This window comes from Drosophila arizonae, chromosome 5 (genome assembly GCF_054131065.1).
Source record: "Drosophila arizonae isolate 15081-1271.41 chromosome 5, UAZ_ARI_1.0, whole genome shotgun sequence".
NCBI lineage: Eukaryota > Metazoa > Arthropoda > Insecta > Diptera > Drosophilidae > Drosophila > Drosophila arizonae.
The window spans coordinates 5,603,685-5,618,723 of NC_142925.1; the positions used below are offsets into that span (position 1 = coordinate 5,603,685).

The 15,039-nt window shown below is 41.9% G+C and overlaps 2 protein-coding genes and 1 long non-coding RNA gene across 4 annotated transcripts; 1 reads left to right on the forward strand and 2 right to left on the reverse strand.

Moving 5' to 3' along the window:
• On the forward strand, positions 1-2,438 carry LOC149268401 (uncharacterized). 2 transcript variants are annotated; one of them, XR_016270209.1, is made up of 4 exons: positions 1-716; positions 803-1,200; positions 1,287-1,715; positions 1,839-2,438. It is a non-coding gene; the product is annotated as an uncharacterized LOC149268401 (long non-coding RNA). The 2 variants fall into 2 exon arrangements; XR_016270208.1 differs by having other exon boundaries at positions 2-716; positions 1,287-2,438.
• Positions 2,439-2,594: 156 nt separating this feature from the next.
• On the reverse strand, positions 2,595-9,081 carry LOC149268402 (uncharacterized). Its single transcript, XM_089469556.1, has one exon. It carries the CDS (start codon positions 8,094-8,096, stop codon positions 2,934-2,936), a length of 5,163 nt encoding a protein of 1,720 aa, XP_089325682.1. The 5' UTR covers positions 8,097-9,081; the 3' UTR covers positions 2,595-2,933.
• Positions 9,082-11,425: 2,344 nt separating this feature from the next.
• Positions 11,426-14,993, reverse strand: Ance-4 (M2 family metallopeptidase Ance-4). Its single transcript, XM_018012199.2, has 6 exons — positions 14,838-14,993; positions 12,438-13,703; positions 12,045-12,262; positions 11,831-11,953; positions 11,580-11,758; positions 11,426-11,518 (listed from the first exon to the last, which is right to left on the reverse strand). Exons 1-6 carry the CDS (start codon positions 14,889-14,891, stop codon positions 11,508-11,510), a joined length of 1,851 nt encoding a protein of 616 aa, XP_017867688.1. The 5' UTR covers positions 14,892-14,993; the 3' UTR covers positions 11,426-11,507.
• Positions 14,994-15,039: the final 46 nt, after the last annotated feature.

Consider the following 15,039-nt stretch of genomic DNA (forward strand, 5'->3'; position numbering starts at 1 on the left):
TAAATAAATAAATAAATAATCTTCTATATATATAAAAGAAAGTTGTGTAAAAGTGAAGACCGCTTATAACTTGATTTGGGCTGAACCAATTTTCATGGTTTTTGATTTGTTGGATTTGTCTCCGCAACGAGTTTAGTATAGGGTCTTAAAAATACTGAAAAAATTTGCCGAATACTTGAAAAACGCGGTTTTTTCCCCAAATGTTCAAATTTTTTTTATACCCAGTAGGCTTGGTAACAGTGACAGTTTTGACAATAGTGTAGAAGTAAATAAACAAATGTAGTCAGTCAGTCTACGGTCTCCTGACCTCGAGCAGACCTGACTATTCAAAAAAAAAAAAAAAAAAAAAAAAAAAAAAAAAAAAAATTTTCAAATCAAAAGGAAAAATATTTCAAATCAAAAATCTGCAAAAAATCAAAAGATTAAAACCTGACTGTTCAAAAAATAAATAAAAAATTAAAAATTCGAAATTAAAAAAAAAAGGTAATTATTAAAAAGTGTATTTTTGGCTTTTTATATTTTCGGACTTTTAAACTTTATAAATATTTCAAATCAAAAATCTGCAAAAATTAAAAAAAAATCAAAAGATTAAAACCTAACAATCAAAAATAAATAAAAAATTCAAAATTCAAAATTCGAAATTAAAAAAAAAAAAGTTAATTATTAAAAATTGTATTTTTGGACTTTTACAAAAGCTAAATATCTCGAAAGTTCAGGTATTTGTTTGTCTCAAACATAAATTTGTGTAAATTATTTATATTTATATTTCTCGATTGTTTTATATGGTTTTGTGCGAGGGCAGTATTACTATTAATAAAAATGCCGCGTCCTAGAAGATCTAATCTTTCCCGGCGGACCCATAATGCAATTAGGCAACGGAATAGCGCGAGTCAATTATCTGACGAAGAGCGAGAAATCGCCCGAGAAAGGCTCCGCGTTAGTACCCAGCAAAGAAGGGCCTTAATTCGTGCTTCTCAAAGAGAGGCAGCCCGTGAAATGGCAATAATTCAAAAAAAAAATCAATAGATTAAAACCTGACTGTTCAAAAAATAATTAAAAAATTCAAAATTAAAAAAAAAAAAGTTAATTATTAAAAAGTGTATTTTTGGCTTTTTATATTTTTGGACTTTTAAACTTTATAAATATTTCAAATCAAAAATCTGAAAAAATTAAAAAAAGCTGAATATCTCGAAAGTTCAGGTATTTGTTTGTCTCAAACATAAATTTGTGTAAATTATTTATATTTATATTTCTCGATTGTTTTATATGGTTTTGTGCGAGGGCAGTATTACTATTAATAAAAATGCCGCGTCCTAGAAGATCTAATCTTTCCCGGCGGACCCATAATGCAATTAGGCAACGGAATAGCGAATAGTGAAATGGCAATAAGAAATGGTTCAAGGATTGATTTGAATCGAGCAGCGTTTCGATATGATTGCCCCATTGATTACAGCTTGAATCGTTTAGTTTGCATTGGTCCAATGGACGTTGTTTGCCAGCATTGTGGCGCATTGAAGTTTGCTGGTGAAACGCCCGGTTTGTGCTGCCTTAGTGGTAAAGTGACATTGCCATTAGCGGTCACCATAGCCATTGCGTTCCCTGCTTTATGGCGAAACACTAGAATCACGACATTTTCTAGCGAACACTCAAAAATACAGTGCCTGTTTCCAAATGACATAATTTGGGGCGGAAAATATTGGAGACGGATATTTAAGGTAATTTACGTTAAAAATTTTATTTTCTATGACTGCCAAAAAAAATTTTGAATAATGTAGTTTGTTAGATTTCTGTAAATAGTGTTTGTAAATATAACTATAACTATGGCTTTGAATTTAAAGATTCAAGGCCAGATTTGCCATCGCATTGGATCATTGCAACCTATTGAAGATGCACAGCAAAAATTCTTGCAAATATACTTCATGGGCAATATGGAAGAACAACTTGACCGGCGTCAAGAAATGAACACAGCTATGAAAAGAGCAATTCTCCATGATTTGCATGCTTAGAAATTTAAACCAACCAAAACTGTGCAATGGAACGCGTTTGGTGATAAGAAAACTGATGAGCAATGTGATTCACGCGTTGATACTCAAAGGAAAATTTAAAGATGAGGAAGTTCTTATTCCTAGGACTCCGATGAGCTCAACAGATATGCCCTTTGAATTTAAACGAATTCAATTCCCGCTTCGTCTTGCCTTCGCCATGACGATCAACAAGTCACAGGGCCAATCTTTGACTATTTGTGGCCTCAATCTAGAAAATGCGTGTTTTTCTCATGGTCAATTGTACGTGGCATGCTCACGTGTTGGCAAACGATCCGCATTATTTGTTCTTGCACCCGACCAAAAAACGAAGAATGTCGTTTACAACAAGGTGCTTGAATGAAAATCCGATTAATAAATTTATCAGTGTATCCCAGCCTGAACAACATAGCTTTCAACAATTTTTTACCTAGAAATAATATAGAGGGCAATGCAACGTTTGCCGGGCCAGCTAGTAAATAAATATTTAGCTCAAAAATTGTGAATATCTTTGATATAATCTGTTGAGCTATCGAGATTTTTCGAATAGCTTTAAATTATTAAACGATTGAATTTACTTAATGATTAGTTTATTAGCGATTATTAGAGTTTACAGAGTTTATGTGATAGACGCGAGCAAGCGACTAGGCTGTCGTGCTGTCCGCTACTATGTTTGTAATAGTCAATCTAACACTGCATCTGCTCTAAACAAGAGTTAATTGCATACTAACTACAATGTACGCGAGCCGGCGGATTAAGCTGAGCCGGTGCGTGGGTGAAAAGACAACGCAAAAGGGAGAGCGTGATCTCCGTTATAAATTCTCTTAAATGATAACATATTTTATGAACTGCCGCTCTTAATTACAATGAAGCGATGATTGCTGAGCCCAACATCCTCCCCCCGTTGAAGACTTAGTCTTCAACAGAATCCTTAAGGGGCAGCAAGCACAGCTTATTTGTAGCTCTTCTAATCTCGCCAGCTTCAGTTTTTAGTAGGGCTACCCGTGCAACGCCATCACTTCCAGGGATAAGTTCGATTATTCTGGCTAGTGGCCACTTAAGTGAAGGTAGATTCTCATCCTTCACAAGAACTATGTTGCCAACAGCCAAGCCAGGTTTGGAGGTTCTCCATTTCGCTCGCTGTTGTAACAAGTTGAGATATTCGTCCCGCCAACGAGTCCAGAACACCTGCTGGAGATAGCTTACGCGCTGCCAAGCATCCAAACGATTAAAATTGAGCCCTGTCAGGTTTGACTCACTGAAGGACGAAGGAGGGCCACCGTTGAGGAAATGCGCAGGAGTCAACACGGCTATGTCTGATGGGTGCTCTGAAATCGAAACTAAAGGGCGTGAATTAACGACAGCAGCGATGTTGCAAACCAGTGTGCGAAGCTCATCGTAAGTTAGGACAGAGGACCTAACACATCGGTAAAAATGATGCTTCGCTGTCTTCACTGCAGCCTCCCACAAGCCACCAAAGTGAGGCGATCGTGGAGGGATGAAATGCCATTCGATTGAGTCTGCCAAACAGAAATCCTTCACAGCCTTCTGGTGGGTGTCTGACAGAAATAGACGCTTCAACTCCTGAAGCTGATTGCGGGCACCAAGAAAGTTTGTGGCGTTATCCGACCAGATTTGACTTGGCTTTCCTCTGGTGCATATGAAACGTTGAAGTGCATGCAAAAATGCCGCGGTAGTTAAATCCTTGACTAACTCCAACCAAATAGCCTTCGTAGCAAAACAAATAAACACACAAACGTAGCATTTCACAGGCGCCTTGTTTCGTGACTCAGGCTTGTAAAAGAAGGGTCCGCAAAAGTCGACTCCAGTCACTCCAAAGACCCGATAGCCGTCGACTCGATCCTTGGGTAGATCTGCCATTATGTGTTCAACGAGTCGAGGCCTTGCACGAAAGCAAATTACGCATCTCTGAATTACACTGGCTACAGTTTTTCTACCACCAATTGGCCAGTATTGGGAACGAACCAACGCTAGCACTGCTCGGGGACCAGCGTGCAAGTTTCGCTGATGGAAATGCATTATGATGGCTCTAGTTACTGGATGAACCTTGGGCAAAATAATTGGATGGCGACTATCAAAATTTAAAGTTGAGTTTTTGAGACGACCATCGACACGTAGCAGCCCAATCTCATCAAGGAACGGTGACAGCGAGGCTAGACTGCTGGATGACGGAACCATTCCTTTATTTCGAAGAGCATTTATGTCGTCTGAGAGATGTGTTCGTTGAATCATTCTTAACAGTATATGAGTGCCGTTCCGGATGTCTGCTAGGGTTATTCCTGGACCATGACTTTTTTTAATAAACTTTGATACGTATGCAAACGTACGCTGCAAGCGGCCGAAAGAATTCACAAACTTGCAGTCCATAGAGACATCATGGACTGCGTCCTTTACAAGAAGCACAGTTCTTCGACGCTCAATTGAAGTTCTTTCTGGAAGTGCTGAGACTGGCCACTGAGATCTGGGCTTGCAGAGGAAACCTGGACCGTTGAACCAATGTAATGATGCATTTAAATCCGAGGGCAATGCACCCCGAGATAATATATCCGCGGGATTCAGTGTTGTAGGTATATAGTGCCATTCCATTGCTGATGTGTGATCTTGTATCGTGGCGATGCGATTTAAAACAAAAACGTTAAATCGTCCGGGCTCGTCATTGATCCAAGAAAGCGCAACAGTAGAGTCAGACCAACAATGAAACTCGCCTGCGAAAATGCCTAAGCGAGCCACTTCATTCATTAGACGCGCAAGCAACTCTGCCCCGCATAGTTCCAGCTTGGGAACCGTGAGCGTTTCTAGAGGCGCAACTCGAGACTTAGAGCAAAGCAACCTGCTGATGGTATGCTGACCTCTGGATACAATATAAATGCAAGCTCCGTATGCCTCGATGCTGGCATCGCAGAATCCATGGACCTCAACCTTCGAAATGTCTAGCCATGCAGTGTGACATGCAGACGGGAGACTCTCATCCCAATCAAGTTTATGCCTCCAGAGTTGTTGCAAGAAGATTTTAGCTTTCGTTATTACTGGGCCGACCAGGCCGAGGGGATCATAAAACCTAGCAATAGACGAGAGAACAGAGCGCCTGGAGGGCTTAGAGGCTGAATTCAGGGCTAGATATGAGAAAAGAAGTTGATCAGATTCCAGATCCCATGCAAGGCCAAGTGTCTTTGTAATGTCGCTGCCATCATTGAACCTAATGAGCGATTCCTTGTCGCAGTCTGTTACGCCGTCCAGTACCATGGGATGGCTTGAACACCACTTCCTCAATTTAAACTTCCCACATGCCAAGATTCCAGCTGTCTCTTGCATAACAAGTCTTGCTTCTTCGACTGAATTTCCTCCACTAATCAAATCATCAACATAGAAATTGCGAAGCAGTACGTCGGACCCGACTGGGAATGCGTTCCTTTCATCTACGGCAAGCTGATGCATGGCGCGCACAGACAAAAATGACGCTGGTTTTGTTCCATATGTTACCGTATCAAGCCTGAAAACTTCCAACTCATCATCTGGCGAATTCCTCCATAAAATGCATTGTAGATAGCTGTCCGGCTCAGGTACTTTCACGCAACGATACATTTTGCAAATATCGCCGGTGAGTGCAACTGGATAAGATCGGAAGCGCAATAATATGTCGACTAATTTTGGCTGAATGACGGGACCTGACATTAGAATGTCATTCAACGAATGCCCAGTTGTTGTAGATGCAGATCCATCAAAGACGACGCGAAGCTTGGTAGTTGTGCTATCATCCTTCAGAACGCAGTGATGAGGAAGAAAATATCTGCATAGATGCAATGAATTAAGAGGAACGCGTGACATGTGACCAAGTTCAAGATACTCTTTCAGAAATGCTGAGTATTGAGACTTTATATGCGGCAAACGACTCAATTTCTTCTCCAAATTAAGAAACCGATGTCGCGCTTGCTCATAAGAATCTCCAAGAAGCTCGCAACTAAACTTAACAGGCAGGCGTACTGTATATTGGCCACTAGCCAATCGATTGTAATGCCTCGCAAAATGCGCTTCGCAGTCTGAGTCTTCCTTGCTGAACTTTACAATGGAATCGCTGCAGCGCTCAACTTCCCAAAAGCGACGAACGAGAGTGTCCAACTTGACATCAGCACAGGAGTCTGTAATCGGATCCAAAGGCGTCTTTGAAGCTATTAGCACGGAGTTGTGGTTGCGAGCCTCGCCACCTGATACAACCCAACCAAGACGAGTCTTCTGTAACAATGGAAGTCCAGGCATCAACTTGATTTGTCCCACACAGAGCAAATCATAAAACAGGCTAGCTCCGATAAGCAGATCTACTCGTTGCGGCCTATGGAAAGCTGGATCTGCCAGCACTATATTTTGCGGTATGCTCCAATTGCTCGTATTCACATTAGAACTGGGCTGCCTGCCAGTTATATTTGTAGCTACCATAGCCGTTATGCTAGTTGTATATTCAGATGCATGAGCTTGAAGAGTGAGGCAAATGCTGCTGCCATCCATGGCAACATTGGAGTCGCCTACGCCGCATACAGATGCAACCGATTTTGTTCTCTTAAGTTGCAGGAGATTCGCAAATCTGGCTGTAATGAGATGTAGTTGAGAGCCTGAATCTAAAAGTGCACGACAAGGAACAAGCTCGCCAAACCGATTCCTTGCCAGAACCACTGCGGTAGCCAGGAGCACAACGTCGCTGTGCCGATCCTTGGATAAGAGAGTAGTGGCTGGTGCTGAGGGCTGAGGGATGGTCTGTACTCTTGATGTTGAAGATTGTTGATGGGGCGGAATTGCTGCCTGCGATGTGCTGGAGTGGCCGAGATGAAGAAGCGTATGATGCTTGACTCCACAGACCCGACAACTGCGCGAGCCACATTGTCGCGACTGATGACCTCCCTTGAGACAATTCAAACATAAACCAGCCTTTCGGACCTCATTCAGGCGAAGACTAGGAGACAAGTTTGCGAATCTTGGGCATTTGTAGATTGTGTGCTCAAGATCATTACAAAAATTGCAACTGTGCGTACTGTGGCCGGTTACGAGAAATGCTGATCTACTGGTAGCAACCTTACTGCAAGAATTCATCGGCTTACTTGACGAATAGTTTGTAAGAGCAAATTTCATCGATTCCAAAGTACGGCAACGAAGCTCAAGAAACGAGGAGACTTCTTCATATCTGGGTATCTGAAGAGCCATCTCTGAGTTGTCCAATTTCTCTTCCCATTTAGCTTGTGAGGCCTCATCAAGCTTCTGTAGCAGTATCTGAGCAATCATGGCACTGGCTATCTGCTCTGTTGTGCCCAGACTACTGAGCGCACGCATATGGACATTGAAGCTGTCAGATAGCTCACGCAGCTTGGTTATGGATCCATTTTCTACTCTTTTGAGACCTAAGATCTTCACGATGTGGGCCTGGAAGATTAAACGTCGGTTATCATATCTCTGCTTCAATAAATTTATGGCAATTGTATAATTATCATTAGAAATTTCCAAAGAGCGAACCGTATCCAACGCTGCGCCATCGAGGCAGGACCGGAGGTGCTGAAGTCTTTCCATATTGCTGATTTCTGGCCGACTTTCAATGATTGTAGAAAACATTGAGTAGAAATCAGCCCAATTAGCATATCCACCGCTGAACGTAGGTAGCTTTAATGGCGGCAACGCAGGTGCAGCTTGCAATGTGGGAGCGGATGCGCGAGGAGGGTCACTTGGACGACTAAACGTGGAACTATGATGCACTTGAGCAGTACGACTTTGCACTTCGGACATTATTGTTGACTGCATTACCATTATTAAATCATCAAAGTCAGTGCGCAAATTGCTGGACATCTCAGTAAAGTCGAGCTCCTCTAGACTTTCATGGGCCTTGCTAAAAGAGTGGCTTAGCTTGTCGATATGCTCCAGTAGAACATTTAGAGTGCTGTCACTGTGATCGGCAAGAGCATCTGAATCGACCTTGGATTGTAGCTTTTTTACGCGTTCAAACACCGACTGTACCTTGAGCTTATAAAACCGCACGCGATCTTCGGGAGCAACTGCACTAGCATCTAAATTCGCCATGACGAGTACAGCAAGAGTAACACGATAGAGTTCAAAGTCGTTGGTGCGAGCGCGATTGCAATAGTAAAGTAAATGTATATATGCTATAGCGCAGACACAAACTTGGAATAAGTCGTATTTGTCGAGCAGAGTACTTGCAACTTTAATAAACTGCCAAAGAATTATATTATGGTACTCAAATAATATACACGTATGAATTGTTGCACACCGGTACGATTATTATGGACGCGCTCGTATAGCAGCCGTGGCGAAAGAGTGCAATGTCAACGAAGAATAACGGCAAGCATGTAATTACACTGTGCTTATGCAAACTTAATCACTTATAGATTGAAGCTATAGAACACGCAGTCACTAACCATAGACATAGTTCAGAAATTAGCTGATTCTTTATTAGATTGTCATTTGCAGAAGTTTTCGCATGTGTACTACTTTTACGGGCGCCAGTGTATTGCAGACCGAACGAAAGAGTGTCTGGCAAATTGGCAAAGTAACGGCACGCAACTAATCGCTATATACACTGCTTATGTTCACGGGTGTATGTATGTATGTGATGCTGTCAATATATATATATGCAAATATGTAGAAAGAAACGAAAAGAGATCACGTCGGGGTCACCAAATGTTGAGCTATCGAGATTTTTCGAATAGCTTTAAATTATTAAACGATTGAATTTACTTAATGATTAGTTTATTAGCGATTATTAGAGTTTACAGAGTTTATGTGATAGACGCGAGCAAGCGACTAGGCTGTCGTGCTGTCCGCTACTATGTTTGTAATAGTCAATCTAACACTGCATCTGCTCTAAACAAGAGTTAATTGCATACTAACTACAATGTACGCGAGCCGGCGGATTAAGCTGAGCCGGTGCGTGGGTGAAAAGACAACGCAAAAGGGAGAGCGTGATCTCCGTTATAAATTCTCTTAAATGATAACATATTTTATGAACTGCCGCTCTTAATTACAATGAAGCGATGATTGCTGAGCCCAACATAATCTATATCTGTGATGTCTATGATATAATTTAAAATGTTTAAATATCTATAATAAGACTTCTACAATATCGATATATATTTGACTAGAGCTTATAAATACATATATATATATATATAATATAATAAAATAAATAGATGTTTCCAGAAATTCCTATCTTTAATTAAAAAGTAAACAAATCTCAAAAATGTATGCATTTAGTTTATTAAAACGTGCAAATGAATTCATTTAACGTAGGCTAAACGCAGCTAAAGTTTTGTTCATTGTTTATTATTTGCTTAGTTTTTTTCTCTCCACCTCTCTCTCTCTTTCCATCTCTATCTCACACGCTAGAGATATATCTGCATATATGCTAATCCCATTTGTCAGATTGTGGATTATTATTTAGCTCGCCAACGCCGTCGTCGTCGTCGTCGTCTTCTTCGTCGTCATTTCATTTCGTTTGGTTTCCTTTTGTGCGAAAGCAGTGAGAAAATATTTGGCTTCAAGTGCGCCGCTTGAATGTGTAAACAAAAATTCGCATCGCGAGCGGGATGGCTGCAACTGTGGCGAGTGAGATGGCGCTAGTTGAGACGAATTTTTGGGTTAATGTTAATGCATTTGTTGATGGGCAGGCGGCAATTTAAAAAAGTTCAACCAAATTGGCTGACAGCCGCATGTAAATTTCATTTAACTTGTTTTCCCTTTTTTTTTCTGTCTGTGATTTGGTGCTGTTGTTGTTGCTATTGTTGTTGTTGCTTTTCTTTAGTTTGTGGGGCATTTTGAGTATTTTGCATAAAGAGGCATTCAGCAAAGCCGAATAAAGATCGCGATGACGACAATGTGGATGGCGCTGGAGCTGGAGCTGGGTATGGGTATGGCGTGGGTGCCTTTCACTCAACTTCAACTTTTGCTACAGCTTGGAAGTTCACGTCCGGCTCCGTGCCATGTCAAAGTTACCAGCAGCAACAGCAGCAGCAGCAGCTGGTAATAACTTCATTTCATGGCCAAGCATCGAGTGCAATTCGGACGCAATTAGCAGCGGGCGGCACGCAATGCAATCGTTTACCCAAAAGCTATTTAACAAATGCCGCCCACTCGAGCTGGTGGGGCCCGAACAATTGGAAATCGAAATTGAGAGTGAAAGACCCAGCTGGGTCGGACGGAACGAGCTGCAGCCAGGCATATAAATGGACGACCTTGTTGCAGTTGCGACAGAGCTCGTTTCTTCAGCTGCGTCGTGGCTAGTGACCATCAGCCAGACCAGAATCGCTGACCTTTCAGCAAGTGATGTGTATGTGTGTGTGTGTGGCAAGTGAAGCGTCTCTTGTAAAGTCCGGCTTTGACATAATGCCAGGCAGCCACTGGGCAGACACTAATCCCCGCCAGCTAGAGAGAAAGAGAGGAAACTAATGCAGACGTCTCGGATTCGAATTCGAGTTTGAATTCGGATGTGGATGTGGCAATCAAGCGTAGAATAAGCCACGCATAAAGCTGCGCTTCGTTGAGCTTCAACTGCTGCAACAGCTGGGACTAAACATTGCGACACTTTAGGGCTGCTGCGCTTAGAGGTTGCACAGCCCCGCCCTGCTCTGCCTTGGCCCCTTCGACAGTTCAAGCAAAGTGCATTGAAAGCTGTGCAGCTGGCAAATGGCAAATGGCAAATGGCAAATGGCCGGAACAGATTATTCGGCTGACTGACAGCCGCTTGGCAAATGCCACAAAATCATAGACAAATCGAACGTCGCTTATTTTTGTGGACAAATCTTTTGTGGTAATCGCCTGGGCAGCTGGCTAATTGTTCTTAGGCAAGCTTTGAAATTGGTGTTAGCCAAGGCTACACTGAGAAAAAAAAAGATGATAAAATGTTACAACTGAACTGCACAAGATATAATAGTATTATTTTACACTATGTTTATTGCTAATAGTAATATTTATATTATTATACTTATATTTTATATATATTTAAATTTTTTAAAATTCTTTTTGATGTTGATAAAATATATTCCATTTTAATTATTATTTGTATTCTAAATCATTTTTATTTTTTCAAATGTATTATAATTTTTCTGAATTTATTTATTTAATATTGGACTATTTATATAGTACTTCCACTCAATTAATTTAAGTTTTTCCTTAACAAACTCGCTCTGTTCGAAATTTGAATTTCATGTCTTGGCGCCACACTCGCGACTATATAGTTGTCTCGCTCCAACACATAACTCGCACGCAGCTTAAGCGCGCCTAACATTTACTCAAGACCAAGCGAGATAACAACAGCAAACGGAACTAGTTCGTTCATTTGTTTCATTAACAGTGCTGCCCAGCACCATCCAAAAGCTCGTTATTATTTGAAAGTATTATTTGAATATATATAACAAGTTTTTATTGAGTTCAAGCAAATGCTTATAAATAGTTTTAATGCAAACATCAAAAGTGCCTCTAAACGACCTCTGTAAGTAAATATTTAAATTTTAATAATTAATTGTATATATTTGAAAAGCCCCAACTTACTTTTTTCTGTAGAATTCCAGCCAATCTTAGCTTTCGTCTGTTTGTTGTGCGTTTCAATCCAGTTCACAATAGGCTGATAGTACTCCAATAGAGCCAGACTGCTCAGGCCCGTGCCTTTGGGCAATATTTTGCCAACAACCTCACGCCAAGGCTTTGTGGAGCCCAGGGACATCATGGCTCTAAAATATACAATATAAATAATAATTTAGAATGAATTTATAAAAGTCAAAATAGAAATTTTGTAAACTCACTTAAGACTGTTGCCCACAGCGAAGTTGCCATAGAAATCGCAATTGTGCAGCTGTCCGCGATGGTTGGTCTGTTGGCAGAGCGAACGATAGAACTGATAGCCCAGGATTTCCGAAATGAATTTCCTAAGGGAAATATAAATTTATGATGATATTAGATATATATTAGATATATATATGATATATATTGTAATAGTTGTTGATGTATAGAACTCACTTGGTTTGATAGTTCTGCTCGATGTTTACGTAGAACTTGTATGGGAAGTCGATGGCGCCCTCTGGCCGATCCGTGGGCGGCTCAATGCCCGCATGCTGCTCCAGCAGTCGCCAGTAGTGTTTGTTCACTGTATCCATATCGACGGTGCCATTGAGTAGATCATGCATCACTTTCGTATGCACATAGTAGAGCGGAATGTTGAGTACCGTATGAATGCCCTGGGAGAGGAGATTTAAGGAGGGATTAACTAATCTGTATTACAGCAGATTAAAGTAGGGAATAACTCTTCAGTATGCAGAGAAGGGTTAAGACATCTCTCTATATAGAATTAGATACGGTTTAACTTCTTTCACTCAAAACTAGAATAAATCTGAGGATTTCACTACGACTCACCATTCTAAACAGACGATTCATCAACGTTTGCTCCGTGAACTGCACGCCCTTGGCCAGGCCACGGCCCGTCAGGTGAGTGGGCGAGGAGGCAGAGAGCACCACAGCCTCACCCACGGGATATTCCAGGTTGTAGGCCTTGAAGTAGTACGAGGGCAGCGCCTTCTTCTGCTCGGCATAGTAAACCCGGCCCATAAGCGCATGGTATTGCATCAACTTCCTGAAGCTAACCTTTTCGCAGTACATCATGTAGACGTGCGGGGTCAGGTCGAAGAGCGAGGGGCGGCAGTCGTCGTCGGGTGTGTCTTCGTTTGGCTCCTTGAGCTGATTCTTGTGGAACTCAGCGCTGAGTGGTGCAAAGCCCAGGGAAGTATAGAAACTCTCGGATTCGTTGACGAGCGCCTTGGCACTCAGATGCTTGACGAACTCGTCGTATTGGGGCAGATCCTTGCGAGGGAAGTAGGACTCAATGATGCTGCCCTCCTCCCAGGCCTGCTCGAGCACCTGCTGGAACAGATGGTCAGGAATGGGGCCATTGGCGTTGACCACATCGCTGCCGTATTTCTTGTGCAGCTCCTGGCGCACAAACGCGTGCAGCTGCTGATAGGCGGGCCGCAGCTCCGCCATGGCCTGCTCCATTTGCTGCAGCATCTCCTGGCTGTCGTAGCGATACCACAGCTGATGCACCGGTATCTCCAGTATCTGGGCTGCCTTCTGGTACGACTGCACAATCGTGTAAAAGTTGACCGAGGCCCAGATTTGGTTCTTGTCGCGCCACGTCTCCCAGTAGTACTTGAGCTCGTCCACATCGTTGCTGCGCTGCACAATCTTCTGGATGTCCGGATAGTAGGCCAGCGGGCTGTCGTCCTCGTTGGGCATCTTGGCACCACCCAGATACGGCTCAATGTCCTTGTCCGTGGACATTTTCTGCAACGCAGCCAGATTCATTTGCACCGACGAGAAATAATCCTCGCCCAGCACGAACAGATCACCCACGGTGCGCAGCTCCTGCAGCGCCAGCTTCAGCTCCGCATCGTTCACTTTGCCCAGGTCAAAGTTGCTCGCCTCACGCGAGATGCCCACCAGCTCGTCGGCGATGCGCTTCACGTTGGTCAGCTTGGAGAAGAGCGCCTCGAAATCCTCCTCATCGTTGGCTGAGTATGTCTCCGAGGCGATTTGTTGGTAGAGCTTGAAGTAGCGCTCGCTCGACTGATCCACGAACGTCTTGGCCTGCCGATCGTAGCTCGAGCTGACGGCAGCCGTTGTCCACTAAGGTCGGTGAAAGAGAGACAGAGAGAAAGAGAGACAGAGAGAAAGAGAGAGAGTGTGTGAGAAAGAGTGGGAAGAGAGAGACAGACTTTAGTTTCTCTGTATGCGTATACCCTAGGCGGTAGCTGAAGCGGTAAATCAGTTTTTGATGTTAGACTCTTATGAATCCCTAAAATTTTCATATTTTTAGCTAGAGCAAATAATTAATATGTAGTCAAGTGGGAGTATAATGAAAATTTTCATCAAACTCTCTGTTTATATGCCCGAAATTTAAATATTGAAAGGGTATTAAGATTAATGAACTGTCTACTACTATGAGTGTTTCCTGAGACCTCACACTTATGATCATATCATGGATATCGGAACAGTTATCTGTAGCTCTAGTGGCTTTCTATATTGAAAGGTCTTTACCGAAACTGATGAGGATTATATTGGGGTAGTTCCATTTATGGAAGTATGCAAAAATTCATTTGTATATCAAATCCGCTATTCGTATAACAGATATAGATAGAAGTATGCAAAAATATATTATATATATATTTGCTAGATATATCCAGATATCTACTACTGCTATCTGGCTTGGTAAATCTTATGTACATTTTCCTATAGAAGCTCATCAGCGCCAGAGAGAATGAATTTGAGCTGAATTGTTTGTCGCCTGTTTATAATCTATGTAGCCTGAGCTGAAATTGATAAGCGCTATAGATATATAATATATGGATTTAATATTATGTATGACTAAGTGTGTCAATCTCTAACGAGCGAAGGGCTAAATATTAGGTGTATAAAAGCTTGGCTTATATGACAGAATGAGTAAGTAGTCTATAAATATATAAACCAATACTTTTAGATAAGGAGTGGTGTGGAATATTATATAAGTTTACATTTAGAGTCTCTTCGTTTTCGTTTCACAATCGATAATCATCGATGCTTAATCAGCCGGCTGAACATCTCTCTTAAACATTTTCCTAATTTGTTTAAGTTCACTTTGTTTTCACGTTTTGTACAGAGTTCACAACTATAACTATAGACTGTTCGGCTTTTCATTTCTATTCTAATCAGATAATTGCGCAGCAATCGCAAAAAATTCCCGTTTGTTTAGAATATATTGTCTTTTATGCTGATTATGCTTACGCCAATGGCTGCTATCAGCAGCAGCAGCAGCAGCAGTGACAGAGCCTGAGCCATCGATTTGGTTTGAGGAAGCACTTTAAGTTTTGCACCACTCGACGGTGCGTTCGCAACTGAGCCACTGAGGCGACAGCGGCCCGATTATAAGCGCCATAGAGCGCCATAGAGATTCGAGCTGTGTGGAAGAAGCTGCTGGGATCTATCA

Excerpts from the sequence above, each read along its gene's own strand:
- LOC149268402 (XM_089469556.1), bottom strand. The coding sequence starts at position 8,096 with ATGGCGAATTTAGATGCTAGTGCAGTTGCTCCCGAAGATCGCGTGCGG.
- Ance-4 (XM_018012199.2), bottom strand. The coding sequence starts at position 14,891 with ATGGCTCAGGCTCTGTCACTGCTGCTGCTGCTGCTGCTGATAGCAGCC. Across the intron at positions 13,704-14,837 it reads TGCTGATAGCAGCCATTGGC|TGGACAACGGCTGCCGTCAG; the intron begins GTAAGCATAATC and ends CACCGACCTTAG. Across the intron at positions 11,954-12,044 it reads GAGCAGAACTATCAAACCAA|GAAATTCATTTCGGAAATCC; the intron begins GTGAGTTCTATA and ends TATTTCCCTTAG.